Source organism: Crinia signifera, chromosome 6 (genome assembly GCF_055691185.1).
Source record: "Crinia signifera chromosome 6, ASM5569118v1, whole genome shotgun sequence".
Lineage (NCBI taxonomy): Eukaryota > Metazoa > Chordata > Amphibia > Anura > Myobatrachidae > Crinia > Crinia signifera.
In genome coordinates, this window is record NC_139222.1 from 106,742,881 (window position 1) to 106,766,387 (window position 23,507).

A 23,507-nucleotide genomic window follows, 5' to 3' on the forward strand; every position below is an offset into this window, starting at 1 on the left:
GTGTGAGGGGGAGAGAAAACCACCCCTCCCCCCTTTAACCAGTTATCTCATTTAACTGGCTATATCTTCGGAACCAACTGGCCCATTTACATGAGACAAGTATTATATTGAAGAACTTTTGAGTGGGCTTTGAATGATTTTGGTCCAGTGAAACTGGAACGTTTGGTTCCAGAGTAATCTGCCCTCAAAGAACATGAACAGCCATGAAATTACATTTCAAAAATAAAAAAATCGGTTTACACGCAATATCTCTGGAACCCATTGACCGATATGGACCAGCCTGGTATCCTATTGAAGGCCCAGCGATTTGGAATTGAATGAAATCAACCACAAGCTTCTGTGATGCCAGGGCGGGTACTGGCAGCCGTCGGAACCGGTTGGGGGTCGGAATTGACGGGTCCCATATTATCCTATGGGGAAAAAACGTTACAGGTTTTCCAGGCGATATCTCCGGTTCCCGGGGGGCTAGAGACACGGGGCTGGGCTCGTTGGAAAGCCCTGGTCCTCAGCTACAAAATAAATGACAGGGGGGGCACGTGCCCGGGTGCCCCCCCCCCTGAATCCGCCACTGCTCCTGCCTGTAACTTTTCAAACAGAGCCTGTGACATGGCAGTTAGCAGCTGATTGGCTGGTGGTTTATCACTCTCTATTTTATCACTTCTCAAGCTAAGTACATCTCGTCCAATAGGAGGTTGTGAATTACTGTCCGTGAGTATTCCAGGAATATTCCGTGATATGTGTCTGACGTGTGTGTGGTTTGTAGGGCAATGTGCTTGTCAAATTAGGTAGATCAGTTATTAAAGGTGTTGCACAAGTACCTGTCTTGTACCCCCACAGTCAGTACATCTGTTGCCCGATATATCTGTCCAGTATAATTAATTGTAGAATAAAAGCTGTAAGCACTGGTTGCTCAACTTAATTTGGTACCAGGATTGCTGGTGCAGTACATGTTTGATAATACTTCTGCTCAGAAATGTAGCAAATTTCTGATTTAATACATTTTTGGCCTTATTGTCCTTGGAACTTGTAACATCTCTTTGGCCATTTCAGGGCTGAACAAATATTCATTAAGTACTGCAGCACAAGATCCCTCTCTGATATCACAGGTTCAGAGTGAATGGATATACTGCATTTCATTAATATTAGCTAAGGCTTAGCTAATAAGTGGTTTGTTGTTAAGCTGATGCAGTAGCTGCTAACACTGCAGGTAGAAAAATAATAAAGTAAAAATAATGCTAATAAAAATTGAACAACAATATTTCATTTAATACCATTACTTACAAACAACTTATCTTATACAAATATATCTATATATTCATATGCCTTTCTATTGCAGTGATAATGTGTGTGTGTCTGTGTGTTAATATATGTGTGGGGGTCACTTTTGTTGATATCCCCTAGTGACCTACTGTTGTGGAGCATTGCAGTCAGACCTACCTTGGCTCCCATCATCCCATCTCGTCCTGGTATGCCCTCAGAGCCTGGAGGACCCTATGACACCAGAAAGGGTAGTTATACAAATTGAATTAGCTAGCCAGATACTGTACATACTTACTAAGCAAAACCTTTTAAAAATTTTACTTGTGATGATCCAGAAGTAGGAGTCCTTACCTGACCACCCACAAGCTGATAAATTCTCATATGGGGCCTTATTTTGGTTCATTCTTTCTGACAAAATCCTTCTTAGATGGACAAAACCATGTGCACTGCAGGTGGGGCAGATGTTACTTGTGCAGAGAGAATTAGATTTGGGTGAGTAATTTTGTTTCTGTGCAGGGAAAATACTGACTGCTTTATTTTTACACTGCAATATAGATCTCACTTTGAAGTAAAACCCCACCCAAATCTAATTCTCTCTGCACAAGTAACACCTGCCCCACCTGCAGTGCACATGGTTTTGCCCATCTAAGAAGGATTTTGTCAGAAAGAATGAACCAAAATAAGGCCCATGGTTATCTACTAGTACTAAGTACTAAATAGTATTTAAGAAAATCAGAATAACTATTCCATGGTCATGGGCGGAATTAATGACGCTCTGACCCTTTGTGTGGGAATAATTGTGGCGGACGGTCGTGTGTATATTCTGTGATATGAGTAATTACGGGATACTTATTACAATCTAAATTTTCATAAGCAACAATATTAAATGCTTGTATAATGTAAATCATATCACAACTCATCATTCTATACAGTAGTACTCTATTATAATAGTCTTAATACTTTATTAACCTAACATATCACAAAAAGCCATGCAAATGTCCAGCTGCAAGAATTAATGAGGACACATCTGTAATAATTTATCCAACTAGTGTTAGTAGCTGGCCTGAAAAATTATTTTGTGTCTGAATTCGTGAAGCTAGTACAAATAAGAGACCCCATCCAGAAAAGGGTAATGCAAATTATTAAAACTCAGACCAAGGTTATAGCAGCTCACACACACCAATATTAACATCTAAATCACCAAAAAAGGTTTCTTCCTATGACGTACAGAAAAATAAAAATTTGTTTATACCATCTACTTATGTTTATGGACATTTTATGGCAGGGGTGGGGAACCTCAGGCCCCCGTAGCTGGTCTGAGTGGCCCGCCCACCCACCCGGCGGCTTTGCCGGGAGTCAAGTACAGGGGAATTCTAGTGAGAGGTCGGAAGTTCTAGAGAGATTCCTCTTATACAACAGGAGCCTGTCAGTCCTATTCAGCGGCAGCCGCCGGAACGTGGGACGGCTGCAGCAGGACAATTTGTAAGAGACATTTGTACATATGGCCCCCAAAGGATTTTTTCCCCATACAAACAGCCCTTGGCACAAAAAAGGTTCCCCACCCCTTTTTTATGGGATAGTTTGTTGACAGCTGACAACCATGATTAATACTTTGTATTGGTTTGCCTTTTTCAAGATGATTGTATGTTTTTAAATGTTAAATGTTTTTAAATAAAGAACATGCAAATGGAATAAGTACAGTAAAAAAAAAAAAAAAAAAAAAAGACGGTACTTGTTTCCTAGCAGGGCGCCCAGATTCTTACGTACGCAAACGTAGTGAAATCGCATCGCAACGCATGGTACGTTTGCACCGTAGGATGTGTGCGATGCGATTTCACGCCCTCCTGTCAGTCAAAACTCCAGAGGCACCAGGACGACATAACCACAGCTACAGGAAGCGCGATTTTAAGAAGTTTGGATCGTGTCCCTGTCCCTTGTATACAGCAAGTTATTTTTTTTCCTTTTAAGGTCTGTTATCCTGCGCCTGGGTGGTGGTGGTGGTGGTGGTCGTGTACAGGGTGGGGTAAGGTGGTGGTTATGTGCAGGGGACGGCAGGGGGGATCATGTGCAGGATGTGGGTGACGTGATCTTGTGCAGGGGTGTTTATGATGTATAAGGGGGTATCATGTGCAGGGTGGGGGTGAGGTGATAATGTGCAGGGTGTGGGTGAGGTGATAAGGTGCAGGGGGGTGATGATGTGCAGTGAGGGGTGTAATGATGCACTTTGAGTAGCCTGTCTTTTCTATTTGTTATGCAGGGTGACTGGCCTGTTTTTTAATTTTATTACAGTTATACAGGTGTAGCACATTGCGGTGTCATGTTGGTATTATAGTAATGATGGAGCAGACTGCTATGTCATGTTGTTACTAATGTGCAAGTTGGTGTGTCATGTTATTGTACTGTTGAAGCTGACTGCGGTGTCATAGCCATCCATTTTTTACAGAATTTTTTTTTCATTATATTTTTCAGCAATGCCAGGATCAATGGGCAACAAGTTTTGGGCTCGATTTATCGAGATCTACAAGGAAAATGACTGCCTCTGGAGGACCGATCATAGGGATTATCGTAATTAGGCGAAAAGGAATCAGGCATATGAAAAATTGGTTTGTTACAGTAGAGCCCGTGACAGTGCTGCAGACTGTAAGTGGGTTCGGAGGAAGATCGCAAATATGCGAACAGTGTTGGTGAAGGAATACAATCAAGTCCTGGAATATCAACGTTCAGGAGCTGGGACTGATGACCTTTACATACCGAAATTGTGGTACTATGAGCGAACAAGCTCCAAGGAGAAGATCAGAGGGTACTCCTATGGATGAAGACTCTCCGTCAAGTGATTCACTTGAAGATCCGGAGAGTGCGGACATAGTAAGTTTTTGATATGTCATGTTTTGTATGTAACAAACTGTAAAATTGAATGATATTATAATTTTTTTTTTCTAGCAAGTTACCCCTGAGCCGGAAGCAGTGGCTCCTCCGGAGGAGACTGTATCTGGACCTCCCCCAAGGAAGCCAAGGAGGAATCAGCCCTCCTAGATGACCAGCTCTGTTCCAAGCGGCCAAGAGCATTGTTGTAAGCATACAGAGGAAGCTCACAAAAATCCCCCAGATTATTTTCAAAATTTTACAAACCACATTGCCGGTGAGATGCGGTCCATGGACACAGAGCAGTTCCACATCTTTAAGCGGTTAGTACATTGCGGTATGTCATGCGCAGCAGACAAACATTTGACTGATGAGTGTGACATAATGTCATGTCCTATACGCCACAGGCCATTGCCCCCACCGCCCAACTACCCACATCACCGCCCTATATACATTGCGTCGGGTAATCCTCCACCTCCCCATTCTTCTTTTTATGCGCTGGGGCCCCCTATACCATCCACCACTGCCACTGACACCCCTTCATTGTCTGGTGGTGTGTACTCAGCTTTGCAGAAGATGAAGTTTTTTTAATTAATTTATTTTGTTATTCAAATATTGGATTGGAAATTTAGGTAAAAAATGTATATAATTGTGATTGTGATAAATATTCCCATAAATGTTCCTCAGTACATTAACATTAGAAAACTGTTTCCTGCAAGCAATCCAGCAGGGCACATTCTCTCCCTTACTGGTTATATAACAGAAAATACCTTGTGTTCAGTGCAGTGTGGTGTCATATGGGAGCTGTTCATAATTTTGTCCTATCCTATTGATGGATGGTATCTGTCTGTCTCATTTGTACTGGCTGACAGGAATGAAGACATTAGGACACGCTGCATTTACATTGTAGGTTTCCCTCGGAAAATGTCTAATTTCACATATCAGTCACTGCTGGTGTTATCAGCTTGCTTTAGACAAGTTTAATCTAAAATTATTTGGGCTTTGTATAAATGCAGAGTTGTCATAGACCTCACATGGATTTAACATTTGCATATAAGTCCAGAAGTATGAGTGATGTGCTAGTACAGTATATCGTATGTTTATTTACCTGCAGCCCAGGTCTACCAATGTCCCCCTTCTCTCCTTTCATTCCTGGGGGACCCTAAAATAAAGGAATGCATACAACTTCCAGTATCTATGCAGATTGCCAACTGGCCACATGTCTAACCTATGAAACCATAATCTGTTATACCATCGGTCCAGCAACTAGTTTCCCATGAAGTCCGGGGGACCCCATGTGGCCTCCAGGACCTTCTGGACCATATTTTCCAGACACTCCAGGCTCCCCCTAATAAAATCATAAGAAAACATACAGTGTGGTTAGAGAGTGACAATATCCTAACTTGCATACAGATTTATCCTGCAAGTTGTACATGTCAATTACAATCTACATCGGCGGTTTGCTCGTGTTGATTATATTCGCTGGCAGTTCATTCCCCAATGTCTTATGTGTTGATTTAATGTAGGTGGATGAGGAATACAAAGTTGTTGAAATCCCAAAGCCGTCTCCTCCCCAGCACAAAGCTTGATGATGTGATATAAATACCGGAGAGTATAACTGTGTGTGTTGAGCTTTAATATCAACCTTATTACTTGCTGACACCCCCCCCCCCCCTCCCACCTCCCCCTTGTGTGATAGAAGACACAACACTAATACTACTGGGGCCCCTGGACATTGCCCCCTTTTTTTTCTATTATTATCCACCGCTGCTGTTTATACCCCAGCACACCTCAGAGACAAATTTGTTGACACAATGTTGTTCAAACTCTAGATTATTAATTCCACAAACTGCCACGGTAATTTCACTCATCTTTAAAGTGGCATGCAGAGGTACAATAAACGGATTCCATTGTTACCATAGGTGCATTACCATGACAACCAGAAGACTTATTAGGAGATACAGAAAAATATATTGAAGAGCACTTCACTTACAATTACAAAAGTAGGGGACAAAGACAAAATGCAAAGAAAACAAACATTTCATCAGAATCCTTCATTTAGAGTGACACTACAAGCAAAGTGATTTACATTAATATTTAAACAATCTTTAGAAACATATAGATTATTATTTTTGTGTGTAGATCACTTTTTAGTAAAATAATAGGTATAATAATATATATTACACAGGTAAGCAGGTGCGGCACTCGATTCAATCAAAAGTAAGAACGACATTACAGTGTCATAAGTGATCAACGTTTCAGTGCTCTTTAATGGCACTATCATCTTATCCTGATGATAGTGCCGTTATAGAGCATGGAAATGTTGATCACTTATGACACTGTACTGTCCTTCTTACTTTTGATTGTACCCAGCATTAGGGGTCTCTCCATAATGCCAAAAACATGAGCATTGGTACTGGGACTGGGAGTAGTGACAGTGGATACTACTAACACACTGTAACAATTGAACATTGCACTTGTGTGCGGAGACAGTACATCTTCGTGACCCCTCAGTGCGCATGTGCAAACTTGGGTTCAGGCATGCACAGGAAAAATCATTCGATGGTCACTCACCATCAAATGTTTTTTTTTTCCTTTCGCAGATAACAGTAAGCCTGGATCTACTTTTATGCTGCACATTGATGGCAGAATTGGGGGCTAGTGCACTGCTGACATCATGTGACAGGTCTGAACCAGCCCCACAGTTCCTTGGGACATTATTATTTATCCTTCTTGCAGTTAGATCTCTTTGAACCATTACACTCTGTTGCATTGAGGTATTTAACTTGGAAAATTTATTTTTCTGGCAATTGCTTTTGTTTGGGGGGGTGTCTGAACGTGATGAACATGGTAATCCAGCGGAGCTCCCACTACAAATTCAATTTTGACGAAGGTTGTTTCCAGTATTAGCATTCATCAACCTATAGTGGTTCCAGCCTTTTTGAATGAGGACCTTTAATGTGCTCATTCTCTATATGTGGATGGGAAACAGTCGTCAGGTCAACACTATTAAGGTCAACATACATTGGGTCGACCAATGAAGGTCGACATGCCTTAGGTCAACACTGTCAACGTGCCTAATGTCAACAGGGTCAAATGGTCAACACAAGCATTAGGTTGACATTTTGAAGGTCGACAGTCAAAGGGTAGACATGGGTTTTTAACATTTTCTTTAGCGCTGACATGTGCTGACAGGCAGTATTCATGCCTAGAAAAAAGGAGTGACCCTTAAGCAGGCACTGCCAGGGGCGGTGTGTCAAATAGCAGCCACTTGGTGGTGGGGTAGTCGGTCCCACCAAAAACCAAGGTACAAGCAAAAAAGAAGTAGCGCTTGGATGATGAAATCAAATCAATAATATTTATTAACAATACATATGTTAAAAAATATGTATTGTTAATAAATATTATTGATTTGATTTCATCATCCAAGCGCCACTTCTTTGTTGCAAGTATTTCATGCCTCACCATCCACTAGGGCATGGAGGAAGAATATAATAGTATATAGAATATAAACCGTGCCCGAAGCATTGTAAGAGCAGCGAGCCATGCAAGGGGACGCAGTGCACCGATACGGTGTCCATGTCAACTATGTCAACATACGGGACAAATAATATGTGAAAAACCAATGTTGACCTTTTGACTGTTGACTTTCCCAATGTCGACCTAATGCATGTGTGTCGCAGATGGATAGTTACATTTTTCCTTCATATATTTCTACAAAGAAAAATGTTAGTGCCTACCATTATCCCAGGTTCACCTTGCTCTCCTTTAGATCCTCGTGGTCCTGGTGGTCCCTGTAGGACAGATGTTCGGATAAATAGAAAACAAAAATAAACTAATTATTCCTTTGTTGACATCTCAATACATTAAGGGGAGTGGGCCTGGACTGCACACCCTAGCTACCTATAATGACATGTGTACCATACAGCCATTACAATTTTAATAAAGTTAATAATTATATATCATAGATGAGTTTTTTGTCATAAAATTGGTTAATATTATGAGTCTACCCACCACTTGTTAAGGTAACCTCATTGGACAGGTCCCAAACATTATAGGGCTTTACCTCTGGGGTACATGGTACCCCCAAACCACCCTAACCAATCAAATGAATACAGTACAACTCAATACACAGATCCTTTGACACACCATTAGGTACTTCCCACTAGGCATGTAAGTCTTTTCAGTGCCCCAATCAGCCATGGCTATTTGGACACAGAAGCCACAGCTGCAACAAGATGCCCACGTTGCATTGAGAGTGTCTCCGGAACGAGCACATGCACAGGCTGGAGCCTAGAAGATGACGTTCTTAGCCCACCAAAGTACAAAAAGAACAGGTATTCAAAATGGGGAGAAGTCTCACTGGTAGCCCGTGAGGTGGAGGCTGGCATCCAATAATATTGTGCCTATGGGTGACCTGACGTACATATCTGATCCAGCCAGTGAAATAGTTATCATAGATCGAGCTAAAGGACTGTTTAATGTGTGATCTTACTGGGGGCCCGGGAAGGCCTGGTGGTCCCGGCTCATCAGAGGAACAGGTACATGCAGAAGGAGGAGCTGGACAAGAGTTCTCATCCCTCTGAAAGAATGAATAGAGAGTTTAAAGGAGGACTTCTGAGTTCTATCCTGTACGTACCGAGCCAAAGGCCCAGCATAAATATCTGAGATGGCATCAAGTGAGCGGTGGTATGCAATGTTATGTCATGTTTGTACTATTGGAATGCATTGTGCACAGAGCATTGTACATTTCTTCTGTATCAAATGTATGTATATGTTAATGTGGGTAATAGACGGAATCTATTATCTGTGTACTTCTTACCATCGCTGGAATATCACAGCATCCATCTCCTTTTGGTATCTCTGAACTGCAGATCATCAGGAATGATTGGAACTGCAACTGGAAGAGAGGTCCCAACTTGTTAAGATTGCTGATACGGTAACTCATTCTAAAGCTGTGTACACACGGGGGCGATAGAGGTTGAAATCGCTGGAAATATGGTCCCTGCCGACCATATTGCCAGTGATGGGAGTGTGCCCGGCGATAAATCGCCAGGTGCGCGCTCCCGTTTTCAGCCCCATTCTAATCGCTGGTCGCAGGAGCTTGCTCCTGAAACCAGCAGATTACCTCTGAGGCACCGCCAGCAGAGGTTCCCTTTCATCAGCGACCATCTCTGGTCGCTAATGAAAAGGAGAAATTGAGCAATATATCTCCCCCGTGTGTACGTGGCTTATGTGCATTTCCATTGGCTGTAATCATTATCATTACTAGGTAATATATACAGTATAATTGTGAAGCCCTCCGGCATGCAGCAGCCTATAAATATTGGAAGGTGCTGTATATAAGAGTCTTGATACTTTGTGTGCTGCTGTGACAAAGATGAAAGTGCACCAACAGTATTTAATTGCTTAACTTAGCTGTAGGTGAACTTCGGGTGAGGGAGGATTTTACTTCTGCATAGTCTCTAATAGTGATTCTTATCTAAAGAAATTGACACTATGCTTAAGGACCGGGAATAAAGCTATTTAGAATACCAGCTCTTACCAGCGTCCGAGAGCTCTTCCACCAGGTTGGGCCTAGGAAAAAAGCCTGATCCAAGTCTGTAGTAATCCAAGGTACAGTACAGTATATTAGACTGTCTACTGTAACTAAGCTAAGGAGCTTCTGCGGAAGAAATAGAGGCACTTTTCTCGACAATTATTATGCCAAAATATTCAATTGACCGGCATAGTAAAAATGTCGACATTTATCGTCGAAATGTGTTTCTGTGATATTTTTTCCGCCATGCTTTGGGCAATATTATATTCTCCATCTAGGTCCACTAGGATGGGAAATTCTGAACAACCCTGTTTGTTGGCTAAAACTGCTTAAAAACTCATGTCAACATGTTGTCATGTTAAATGTCATTTTTACTATGTCGTCAATTGAACATGTTGGCATGTCGGTATTTTGACTGCCGGTCAACGGATGTCCATTTACTAACCATTGGTAAAACATCCTTTGGTAAACTGACAGCTACCCAGGTGTAAGAAGAAAGCAGCTCAATACCTTTGTGAGTTTAAGCCCCCACAGCTATTTAGGATGTTGGCTTTTGGTATATTTATCATCAAGAAGAGTGGAGGGTGTTTATGAAGAGGATACCAACCATTTTATTAAACAAAAATGATATGGTATTAATATTAACGAAGACTCAGTATGGAAAACATACCTGTATCCTGTCCTAGAAATGTACAGTACTGTATATACTGTAGCCTGCAGAAAGAATCTATGCCAGTGTTTGGTCAGGGCTGGAACCAGTAGTGCTAACAGCTTTTACCATTATGGTGGCCCCTGAGAAATCTTCATGAGTTATAAAGATCAATCATGTCTATGGAGATTAATGGGCAACCGGTGAAGCGATTCTATTGTTCTGGACACCTATTAACTATTGCACTTGTTGCTTTGAAATAAATAGGGTTTAGTGGCTGGTCACAATGTGAAAAGTATCTTTTGAGCTTCAAACGAGACACATTTTGCATATTACTGCTCACCCCCGCAGGAAACAGCAAGCAGAAATGTCAGTAAACATGCTCGAATGGAACAACAAATATATTGTTCCATTGGGAAGCCGTAACACAGAGCCACCGGAAAAACAACTGATTCTCCCCGCTTTGACAAGTAAAGTTCAAAGTAAGTTACAATGGCCCTTATTCTGATCGGTGCGGATATTCCCAAATTCTTACGGTGCGGTCCGCACGCCACGGTGTGCTGCCGCGTGCGGCCATCGTCCGTAGAAACGCCCACGTGTCCTCCGCATTCGGACGGACTCACTCTTTAAGAACAGGGCGTGTTTACGGACGACATACAAACCATGCGTGTGCGGGAGAAACACTCCGATTCTGCACGGTATTACAGAGTATTACAGAGTATGCACGGGAATACCGCATCCAAACGGGAGTCAAGCGGTGCTTCCGCACGTAAGCGGAGTATTTACGCCAAACAACCCAACTATTATGTCTATTCTGCAATACATCACATGACCCACTTATTCAATTACCTATCCTCATACAAAAATGCTTATTTGGAATTGGAATCAATTAGATGCCAATATATCCTTACAAGCATGCCTAACACATGCATTGCACACATTAACCCTTACAGCAATTGAAGTGCAATGGTTTGTATTAGACCCTGTGTAAAATATTATAAACAATCTACACATATACTGTTTAATGTGCAAATAAAACCAACAACTGTGAACTTGCATAAACCATTTATTTGCATGAAAAATTAACATTTAAATATAAAACTATAAAATAATAAATTACAGTAGTAAATCTCGCAGGTCCTGGAGATCGGCTATTAATAGGCGCAAATGGTGGCCCATCCGCAGGAGGGCCCCACGAACCCCCTCATCTGCCGGTGTTGTGGCATCTGTGGGCATGTCAAAGGGGCAAAAATTAGTCATGATATTCATGCATACATTTCACATACTGCTACATAAATTGCAGAAATGCTAGGTGACATGTGTATATATATATATATATATATATATATATATATATATATATATGTAGAGAGATAGAGACACACATAGATACATAGATATGACACATACATATATACATACATGCAAACTTATTTACTACATACTGTGTTTTTTTCCCTCTACCCTTTACTCTGCAGAAGACATAACAGTCATAGTGTTTCTTCTCATTCACAACCCACCCATGACTAACCAATGACAAGCATGTCATGGCCTCCGTCAATAAGAACTTGTCACAATCTCCTCAGTCTAAGTTCAGTGATGGTTCGTGGCATGGGAGTTATGCAAATGTCAGGAATGCACAGTACACATCCTCAAAATCATAATTCAGTCTAAACCAACCTACAATTCTGTGAGGGCCAAAAAACAATCTGAACTACAGGGGGTGTTTAGGTAGAGGAGGCTCCAGGGACACTGGCAACTTGTGACTCCATTCCAAGGTAGGCCGGCCCATACTCCATTTATAGCATACATCCTATTGTTTATAAATAACATTCAACAAAAAGATAGATTCCACTATATGATGGGTCAGAATCGACGCTTGCAGCAGGTGAATTTAATCCACAAATGATCCACTCATCCCTTTACTCCAGGATCCTATTTAACTACAACGGTTATGTGGCAGTCAAAATGGAGCTCCAAGCCATCCCACAAACCTGTGTAATTCAGAGGTGTCCTGGATGAAAGGGATGCCTTGGACACCCCATCTAACCCGTACCTGTATCTGTAGCTACCCACTTTGGGTTCTGTATTAATAGTATTGTAACAAAATTTATCATCACCAGTGCTACATAACAAATACCAGTACAACTACTTCATGAATGATGCATTATGTATACATACCGATTTCTTGGGCCTCCGGCGCCTCACACGCCTCCTCCCCCTCGGATTCGGCCAACTCCGGGGCAACCGTGGCCTCCTCAGCCCCCTCCTCCGCCACCTCCTCCGCCACCATCAGCTCCTCCACCTCCTCCTCCGCCACCACCACCTCCTCCACCACCACCACCTCCTCCACCACCACCACCTCCTCCACCTCCTCCACCTCCTCCTCCGCCACCAACACCTCCTCCACCTCCTCCTCCGCCACCAACTCCTCTTCCACCTCCTCCACCACCACCTCCTCAGGCACCTCCTCCTCCTCCACCACCTCCTCCACCACATCCTCCTCCTCCACCATCTCCTCCACCTCCTCCACCATCTCCTCCACCTCCTCCACCATCTCCTCCACCTCCTCCACCATCTGCTCCTCCTCCTCCTCCACTTGCTCCTCCTCCACCATCGGCGGCACCTCCTCATCAGGCTCTTGCCCCTCCTCCTCGGCCTGGCCTGCCTCGGCCTGTTCACGTGCCTGTCGTGCTCTGGCTCGTGCTGTGTGGAAGAAACCAAAATCATGGTCAATGTAGGGTCATTGTGGCACATGTATTAATCCATAACAAGACATACATGGAAGGGTGATAATGTTGGCAAACGATGTTTGAAAGTAGCTCCTTACTGTTAATGGACTCCAAAGTGTGACATTTAAGTTATTATGTGATTGTTAGTAATTTGTTCAATCATTACAACCCTGGCATTTATCAATGTTTAACACATATTAGATCTGGCACATTGTATGCATCAGAATCATGAATGCTATGTCATTACATATAAAAGCCACATGACTGCATGTTAACCAGGAAGAAGCACACATAACAGTCTATGGACTTTTAAACCCATGGACACCCACTTATCATGAGACACATTTTATTGTTTTTATATGCTATGATGTAAGTGCGAAATTTCATAGCTAAAATACTCACAATCAGCTATCTCGCTCCTAATCTGCTGTAGAAGCTGGGGCTGGCGCCTGCGGAGGTCCGACCACCGCCTCTCTAGCTGTCCGATGGTCCTCCGCACCCGAGTGCGGGCGAAAATCCGGCGCCCTGCCGCAGCATAGGCCCGCCGCTTCTGGCCATTAGTTATAAAGGGCCCAGCACGGCCCAGCCTTGTCTCCATGACGGAGACCAGAGCCCTCAGTTCCGCAGGCGAAAACGGCTCTGCCCTGCGTGTCTCCGCCATGTTAACAATGGCATCAATCAACCAATCATGTGGTGGCATTGGTTTATCACAGTTATTTGTGTTAATAACTTTATTGTTCATCTTTACATGAACAGCGTCTCTGCGCCAACACAAATGGTGACAAATTCGCATGCCTTAAAAACAGTAGGGCTGATGTATGGCAATGAACAAATCTGATATATATAAAACACAGTGTGTATGCACTTAGCAAATCCAATAACGCCTCGCTCCGCCAAGCAACGCGTGCTATAGCTTAGCAACGCATAGCTGTACTTAGCATTACTTACTCTATGCATCTATGTGTATGCGTACATTTATGTTTAAAAGACACATACACATACTTGCAGGTATCCTGAGTCCAGCATTATACAGCAGCGCTGGCTGCCTGCCTGCCTGCCTGCCTGCCTGCCTGCTCCTTGAAATGTTTAAACATGTTAATAAATTCAAATATCATATATATATATATATATATATATATATATATCTGCAAACAAATCATACATCAACACAGACAAAAGTCCCCACCACATTAGAGAATAAATCAATGTACTCACCAGACATCAGGGATAGTATCAACTACAATAATGAAGATATAACAAACACATAAGATCCCTTGTACAAGGTATAGTAATGAGCACCTATATTGTACTTCCCCCAAAACTAAGCACATATGATAAATATCTACTATTTCTTTGCCATTAGGAGGGCAGGCTGGCTAATTGTCGTTTTGTAACACTGACAACTACCACACTGTACTTATTTGAAGGGGTGATTTTTACAACAATTGGTGTGTTCTGGTCAACTAGATAAAATGTACCTGAAGAATCTTTGCGCCACAGAGTCCCGCAGCTGGTATCCCCTCCGGCATTCAGGGGCGCGGGATGGGCGCATGGGCGGATCTTGCGGCTCAGATGGAACCTCCCACTCATCAAAGGGTATCTCACGCCGCACAGCAATGTTATGGAAAAATATACACAGGCCCACGATCCTCGACACCATTTCAGGCGCATACTGTAAGTCACCACCAGTGCGGTGGAGCACTCTAAATCGACCCTTTAAAAGGCCAATTGAGCGCTCCACCACTTGCCTGGTGGCAACATGCGCCCGATTGAATGCCTCCTGTGGGCCCGGTGCTGGGTAGCTGTACGGCGTAAGTAGCCAGGGCGTACATGGGTAACCGGAGTCACCCAGAACCCACGCATCACGGCCTTCCAGCTCTTGTAGTCTTTGCCATATCCCGGTTTGTCGGATGACATGAGAGTCATGGGCACTTCCGGGAAACTTCGAGTTGAAGGCGAGAATTTCCATGGATGGGCCACATACCACCATCACGTTCAGTGAGTGGAACAATTTGCGGTTCCTATATATCTTCTCACTTCGAGATGGAGGCACAAATGGTACATGGGTGCCATCCACAGCCCCTATCACATTAGGGAAGCCAGCAATTTGATGGAAGGCCTGCTGGCTTCTGCGCAGGGTCTCGGTGGCAAATGTCATGGCCATGAAGTGCCCCTTGCGCCTGAACATGGCCGACGTCACACGCCTCAGGATTCGGCAGAAGGCCGGCTGAGATATTCCAGCAAGTACTGCCACTACTTGTTGGAATGATCCTGAGGCGCAGAAATGCAACACCGCCAGCAGCTGTGTGTGAGGCGGAATTGCTGTCGTGATCCCGTGTAGAGGTTCCAGATCACTCTCAATTAACGAGAGCAGATCCAGAATGACATGTGGCGGTAACCGGTACCTAGTAAGTACCTCATCATCGGGCATAGCAAACAGAGTCACCTGTGTGCGATAGATTCTAGCACGTCCTGGCCTCCTTGGGCGACGAGTGGGGAGAGCCGCAAGTGCCCTTAGCCTCCTTTCCATGTACGCCATCATTGCTTCAGCAACCTATAAAGAAATGAACATAAATACTGATGCACCTATGCACATAATGGCCATATCCGACTACAAATAGATTTGTAGCCTTCAATACGTACAATAGATGGGCGCCCCGTCAAATCGCGAAGATCCATTTGACTCTATAATGATGTAACAATAATATGAACTCAATACACACCGTCATAAACACACAGATGCTTACAACATCGAACTACTAAACACTACTTGAGTATCAAAGGTGTCTGCATTTGTTGCCGACATCATGTACTATGAGACATTTCAGCTATTGCTGGGACATGTTGTCCTGCAATAGATGAACACACACAGGTTTAAGACCTGTGAGTGAAATAGTGAACATGTGACATGTTGCAATAATGCTACAAAGACTTTGCTGGCCCAACAATCTGTAGTCAGTGAGGCAATGGTGCATACATTCATACACTTACATTGTTAATGGATATCATATCTACAAGGACCATGGAAGAGCTTACCTTAGACCCTGACAAGTCCAGATCTGGAGACAAATGATTCTAGCAGCAACTCACTATTTATAGGCCTCTCACATGTGTGGTCTATAACAGTAGTGATGAGTATTGCATGACTTGTGGCCTGGATTTTCTAAGGGATTGGGCTACTTTTAGCTTGCAATCAAACTCCACAATACCACAGTAGTCATGAACCAAATGTCATGTCATGCTAGCAAATAGCATGTGTATTGTGCGATAGTCACAGGTGTATCAGAAGATTCTATGCAATGTTAGAATTGGTGACCAGTATTTCATGTCGAAGTTTCGCCAGGTTTTACACAATGGAATTTCCGCCACGTATGCGGCGCGAAAAAACAGCGACGTACGCTCGCGCACGGAACGCAGCTGCCGCTGATGTCCGCCAAACAGGATACACAAACAGTATATAAAGGTGTATTAGAATGTGACAATGTTGTTGCTAACATGTCTGGATCACAATCAGAGGTGGACCAGGAGCTGCAGCAACTATTTGACCACATGGACTCCAGCACCTCCTATGTGCCACTGCACATGCAGCCAGTGGGAAATGAGGAGGCTGCTGGCCCTTCTACAGCAGGGCAACCTGCACCTGACCATTCTACAGCAGGGCAACCTGCACCTGGCCCTTCTGCAGCAGGGCAACCTGCAGCTGCCTCATATGCACCATCAGCAGAATCATTTGGAACACAACCGGGGACTTCACAAGATAGTACCATGGCCAGCACTTCAAGTACAGCGACACGTGCCAGTAGGCGTGGGCGTGGCAAGGGGAGAACGAGGGCAACAGAGGAACCAAGTACAAGAAATAAGGCATATGAAGCACAGGAGCTTGCCATCCTGGTTCCCCGAGCACGTGATTGGATTGAGTGTCCATCGGAGAGGCTGACACACACACGCAGATGGAAGATTTGGGAAGACATAACGGCAGAGATTAATGAAGTTGCGCCACAAGTTCGTGAGGCGGACCATGTCAAGAAGAGGCAAGTTGTTTTGTGATACATGTGCCCAGTAATAGACAAGTAATGATTGAATTCATGCTTAGATGGATTTTGCAAATGGCCGGTGAGGTTGTTACGATACACAGACATTATTGACATGTTATTTAGTTGAGAGTTAGAGTAGGGTGATTGTGAATGTGTATTGTAACGGTTGATATCATAGTTGCATGTAATGTTATCTTTTTGACATTAAGCACATGTCGTAATATGGAGCACAGAGCAATGGCTGCAACAGCAAACATCTGGAGTGACATGTATTAATATGTCAACTTACATTGCAGGTGGCAGGACTTCAAAACCAACCTGAAGAGGAAGATGACCAAGCGGTGGGAACACAGCCAGAGATCTGGGGCCGGGCCCATGCCATCAGGGCTAGAGTTCACCCCCCTGGAGTTGATGGCCGAGAGCTGTGTATCAGTTGAGGAGGTCAGGGGGTGAGCACGATGGATAGCGAGGCCCCAGCTGAAGTGTTTGCGTCTTTTATTGAAGGTAAATATTTGTCATGCCATAAGCTTGTGCAAGTAATTATCTTAGAATGTGTCCTAATTGTGTTTATCATTTTCCACAGACACCCCACTGCTTGGTGACGACTCTGCTCAGGAGGTGGAGGAGTCCGTGCCACCTGGCCCCAGTGGTAGGCCTGTGCAGCAGCAGCCATGGGCCCAAGCCGATTTTGCCACCTTGGCCCAGATGCTTGGGGACATAAACCAGCAGGGAGAGTTGGCATCAGAACGGATGCGTAGGACCGAGGAGATCATAGCGAGCTTGGTCAGCACCCAGCAGGCCATCGCTGGGAGCATGCAGGCCATGGCTGAGGCGCATCAGGCCATGGCTGCAAGTGCTCAGGTGCTGGCCGAGCAAGCCACCCGCCAAAATGATCTCCTCCTCCACCATAATGAGCTTATGGTGGAGCTAGTTAACAGCAACAGGGTCCTAATGTCATCCGTTTCTGGTGCATTACCCCCAGCAACACTCCCTGCTGGCAGGAGGGGTAGACCAGCCAACCCCTCACCAGCATCTGCTCCACCTGCCCCAGCATCTGTCCGTGGCCGAAGAGCTGCTGCACAGGCCAAGGAGCCTACCAAGGCCAAACGTGGTCGCAAATGAACTTGTGGCTGCATTAATCTCCACCGTTATGTCATCCCAACTCTTCCATTGTGCTGTGTGTGTCAGCTTCTTGTGTCCAATCACGTGCTGAGGGTAACCAGATGAGCCCTTGCTTCAAATGTCCTTTTTGGTTCCCCTGTTGCCCTCTTTTGCCTGCCATTACTGTCAGCTGTACTTGAAGTGATGTTGCTAAGTCCCCGGTTGTGTTCCAAATGATTCTGCTGATGGTGCATATGAGGCAGCTGCAGGTTGCCCTGCTGCAGAAGGGCCAGGTGCAGGTTGCCCTGCTGTAGAATGGTCAGGTGCAGGTTGCCCTGCTGTAGAAGGGCCAGCAGCCTCCTCATTTCCCACTGGCTGCATGTGCAGTGGCACATAGGAGGTGCTGGAGTCCATCTGTGTGCAATTATATTTGTTTTGTATTATAATTTATTTTGGTACATTCCTGCCATGGTTTTTTTTTTTGTTTTTTTTTATTTTTTTGTCATTGCATCACAGTGGCATTGACTGTGAAATGTATATAAATAAATTTCTTTACTTTACAAAAATTGTGTGGTTTCATTAGTACATGTCGAATACACATGTGTATTGCTAGTATTAATATTCAGTCATGTCCATTGTTAGCAGGTTTAAAGTGTGTGACAAGTACAGCATATGTGGGTGATTAGTAAGGTTTCCTTGAAGCAGCAATGTTTTCAATTAAAGCACTGACAAGCGTCCTATTAGTGAGTAATGAGTAAAGGAGTCGATTCTATTGGGTTCAGGTGTTAATGCTTGTAGTCATTAGGCGGTCCGTTCGCCTACCGCAGGAACGAGTGGTGTCCGCAAAGCAATAGTAGCCTTTTGGACACCGCACATTTCTTCCCTTTTTGTTCGCGTGCATTCGGAGTGGTATCCGAATGCACGCCCCCCAACATAAGTGTACTCCCCCCGTGTCCGCCCATGTTTCCGCCCCGTTTTGCCCACTTTGAAACTACGCCCATGTGTCATTCCGCATGACGCCCATAATACGCCCATATTTCCCGACTGATTGCGGTGAACAGTTTTGTACGGGATTTGCCCGAACAGGTACGGAGTCAAGGCGTGGCACATGCGCGTTGCGTTCTCCACGCAAGCGCAGACGCCGTAAAGACGCGATCCGAAAGTATGCGGAAAAGTACGCGTCAATCAGAATAAGGGCCCATATGATGAAAGCAGGCTGTCTAACACTGTTAAAGAAATACACATTTTCTGAAAAATACACGTATATCTGATATGTTTAGAACGGATGGTGTGATCAGGCCGGTGATCAGGGGTGGCATTTTTCTAAGACTCTATAAAAAAATCAGCCCATTGCTTAGAAGCAAAGAGCGTTTCTGTATATATATATACTGCAGGTGCTCGTGAACCATGCTTGCTGACCTTGGCACATGCTGGAGTCATGGTGTAAACTGTAACCCTATAAATATAGGAGGTTATTGTGGTCCACGCGCAACGCTGTGAATTTCGCAGCATTGCGTGTGGATTAAATGCCGACCGCCGCTCACACAGCCGCCTGCCTCCCCTCACTCGCTAAGTTCCCCGCACGGCTGCGAGGGCCAAACCATTCTATGGGTGCCAACCATCAAATGATTTGGAAGGTGCACACAAAACGAAGAAGCTCTCAGGTGCCTTAGTACGGGAACAGGACGGGCAGCTGACATCCACTGACGTCAGCTGCCTGCCCCCGGCACCCACGCCACTGCCTTATTTCCAGGGGAATGCCCAGTTTGCCATGTCCGCTCGCACCCAGCGAATGCACATGCACAGAAATGAGCACGCACAAAAGAAAAACATTGCTCCCCCGTGCGAATGCGCGGGGCAGCGTATGAACCAGAATAACCTCCATCATGCAGCAGATAGTAACATTACAGTGCCAGGTCATGATGACACAATTTTAGCAAATCATGTCACCAAGCCCAGCACAGTCCACTGCCCTGGGGAATGGGACAATCCCATCCCAGAGAGCCGGCCGGTATGACCTTAATGGCGGAGCTTGTGGGTGGTGACAAAAAATATAATTTTGGTCCTCTCCTCAAACCCAACCTAAGAGGCTGACAGAGAGAGGGTGACAGGAAGAGGAAGGGGGAGGCAGAGTGTGACAGGGAAAATTAGTGGGTGACAGCAAGAGGGTAGTGAGCCCCTAAGTCCTGAGGGGCCCCGATGCACTGCCCCTGCTGCACAATGGTAATTATGCCTCTGTGGGACCTGTAACTATCATTTCTAAGAAAACTTGGTGTAAATCTGCATGTCCATGGAAAAGCAAATGGCAGTACATACAATATAGGACTACAAGAACACATAAATACAGGTGTAAAAACAAAGGAAGACATGGCTTGGATAATGACAGATCATACAATCTCATGGTACAATTACTATGAGATAAATGCTATGGTATTTACTGGTATTAAGCATTGGTAATGGTACTGTACTTCCAGCACATTTAGATCGCAGACATAAGTCAGGGCACAAAGCCATCAGTATATTGGATTAGTTCCATTGCTAACATTTGTTTTGGAAATTGGCTGAAGCAATGTACAGGTCATTGCAATTTCCTTTGGTGATCAGAGAACGTAGTATGCAGCTCAAGGTGACTTGGGCAGGAGGTAAACTAATTAGACCTGTGAGAGAGGACAGAGGCTCAGTCCACATGTATCCCCAGGAGGGGGATCTGCCACTCTGACATATGGCTATAAATCCTGCAACTCACTCATGACTGCTGCTGCACCCCAAACATGACCCCTCCATTACAAGTATACAGTGGGAACTGGTGAAAATATAGGGCCTAATACATTATTGCAAGGAATTGCATAGCCGTATGGAAGCCTCTGTGCAATTCTGGTTATTTAGAATTTAAATGCAGCAGGAGGCCTCTGTATAGAATAGCCTTTGCAGGATCTGAGGGCGGCGTCTAAGGACACAGCGCCAGATGACCATCGCAACCATCAGTCATGATTTGTGATGGTTTCCGGCCCCGTGCACCCACTTTAAGCTGCTGGCCATAGGATTTGGACACACGGGCTGGGAAAGTCTGCGACTTACACATGGACTTGTCACGCCTTCCGAATAGGGCGACGTGCCCTTTTTTTTTAACAGAAGTGCCACCCCCCAAACGTCAATCCTGCTGCAGCCGACGGGTCTGTGAGCGATATCGAAAGATCCATTCTGCACATACACAGAATGCGTCTTGCATTGTAATTGATGTCAACTGCAATCTTGTACAAAAATAACATATAATAAATTTGTTCTTAACCTATCTACTTGTAACCTTCAGCCCTCATCTCTTCCTCAGGTCCTATTTTTTTAGTTACCGCCTTGCTTTTTTTCTGCATAACAAATCTTTCAACACTAAAGCTGGGTACACATACATAAAATCGTCGGGCCGTTCTTCTGTTCTGGGTCGGACGGCCGTTCAATTGTATAGGTGTGTACGCTGTCCCGTACGAGCCATAAACGGCCAAAAAATGGTCTTGTCCGTCCATACTCGGTCGGTCTAAGGTTCATTGCTGTTTAATTTTCATCCGACCGGCCATGTCCATATCGGAACAAAAGTGCAGTGTGTACGCACGTTCCATCGATATGCTGGACGCTCTTGTGACTATACGTTCCTTTGCTGCATGATCTCTCCTACAGCACAGCATGTAGTCATTGCATGATGGTTAACACCCCTGCTGCACAGGTACTTGTAGTGCCACGTAAAAAGTTAAGTCCGGCAAACCGCTCTGAAGAACGGTGTATCTGGCCGTCTAGATGTAGTCAGCTGGCAGTGTGACTAGAGACAGACATGCGGCAAATAGCTGTGGTGCGCGTCTAGATGTAGTCAGCCGGCAGGGTGACTAGAGACAGACATATGGCAAATAGCCGGGGTGCGCGTCTAGATGTAGTCAGCCGGCAGGGTGACTAGAGACACACATATGGCAAATAGCTGTTAGCTGACACCGTTCTTCAGAGCGGTTTGTCGGACTTAACTTTTTACGTGGCACTACAAGTACCTGTGCAACAGGGGTGTTAGCCATCATGCAATGACAATAGAGAGAGTGTGTACAGTGGTACAATCTTTTTCTTGCGACTGTTTGGACGGGAGTACATCGGACATCGCAATTAAAATTGTACAGGAGTGTACGCGTGTATAGTCTGTTGTTTGTGGACAGTCCAACGCGTCTACAGTCGGTCGAACGTGATTGGGTTCACATATGATACATTGAATGCAAAATGCTCGCATATGATGTATTACATTCAATCAAGCCTCCCAAGAGCTGCTGGTTCAATTACCAGGGTATCACATGCAAGGACTTTAGGCAGCAGAAAAATGTGTACAATATGTACTAGTGAACCTATTATTAGTAAGAATATACATATGCGTTCTTCCTATTCTGGCTAGATATTGGGTTGGATGTGTTAATACCAAAAATGCTGTCAAACCTCCATAGATGCTATTTTCGGAGGTCTGACCGTGTTCCCCATATACATCAAGCTCTGGAAAGGGAATCACTGGAGAGCTATCCTTGGATTAAATCTACATGGATATGGCGTTAATAAAAACCAATATGCATGCTATCATTGGTGGGATGTATTGCATTCAAAATCCAATGTGATGCATCCCGCATCCCGTTCCATCCAGTTTTGTGACATTCTTCTAGACATCTTGCGACAATGTATCACAAGCCGCTTAATGTTCAGCCAGTAGGATACAGTTCTTTAAGTGAGAACACATCTGTAAATGTAATGTAAAAAAAAAACAGAGTGGACATCTCTCAATTCTGAATAGGAATACATTTTAAAATTGGATTTGCGGTAACAGAATACTGAGATTGTACTGGGAATACTGGCGCACACAAGTAGCCTGGGCCATAGGTAAATGTTTATTCTCCGGCAAGACATGTGAAAATACAGGCTGTGCACACACTGACAGTATTTAAGGACAGATAACGTCCGGCAATGATAGTTCCCTCCAAGCAGCTCCCACGGTTAATAATTAAATGAACGCGTTGATTTAGCGAGGCGTTCTCATTTCGTCCCCAGCAGCAGTCCCCTCTCTGCTGACCCACGCAGCTAAAAATAGACCGATTGTATCACTTCGCTTTAAACGTCCTCTAGAGAGCTGGACTCTTTCTTATTTTCCCTGAGAGGCAGGGAATCAGCCTGAGCGCGAATCTCTTCCAAATGAGAGTCATTGCTCATTGGAAATGTAAAATGTCTCAGGTTAAATAAAACTGGATGATAAATGAAAATAAATGTTCTGTCTTATGTCTGATATGTTGGGAGGGTGACATTGCATTAGGGAGACCAATGAA

The 23,507-nt window shown here is 44.4% G+C and overlaps 1 protein-coding gene across 2 annotated transcripts in view; it reads right to left on the reverse strand.

Moving 5' to 3' along the window:
* The window catches only part of COL20A1 (collagen type XX alpha 1 chain), a 133,070-nt gene that overhangs the window by 23,747 nt on the left and 85,816 nt on the right, over positions 1–23,507 (reverse strand). For both annotated transcript variants that reach the window (XM_083146760.1, XM_083146761.1), the window contains 6 exons: positions 8,945–9,022; positions 8,618–8,704; positions 7,863–7,916; positions 5,375–5,470; positions 5,231–5,284; positions 1,438–1,491 (listed from right to left, as the gene is read on the reverse strand). In XM_083146760.1, the coding sequence (XP_083002886.1) occupies positions 1,438–1,491; positions 5,231–5,284; positions 5,375–5,470; positions 7,863–7,916; positions 8,618–8,704; positions 8,945–9,022 (423 nt within the window). The remainder of the gene's footprint in view (positions 1–1,437; positions 1,492–5,230; positions 5,285–5,374; positions 5,471–7,862; positions 7,917–8,617; positions 8,705–8,944; positions 9,023–23,507) is intronic.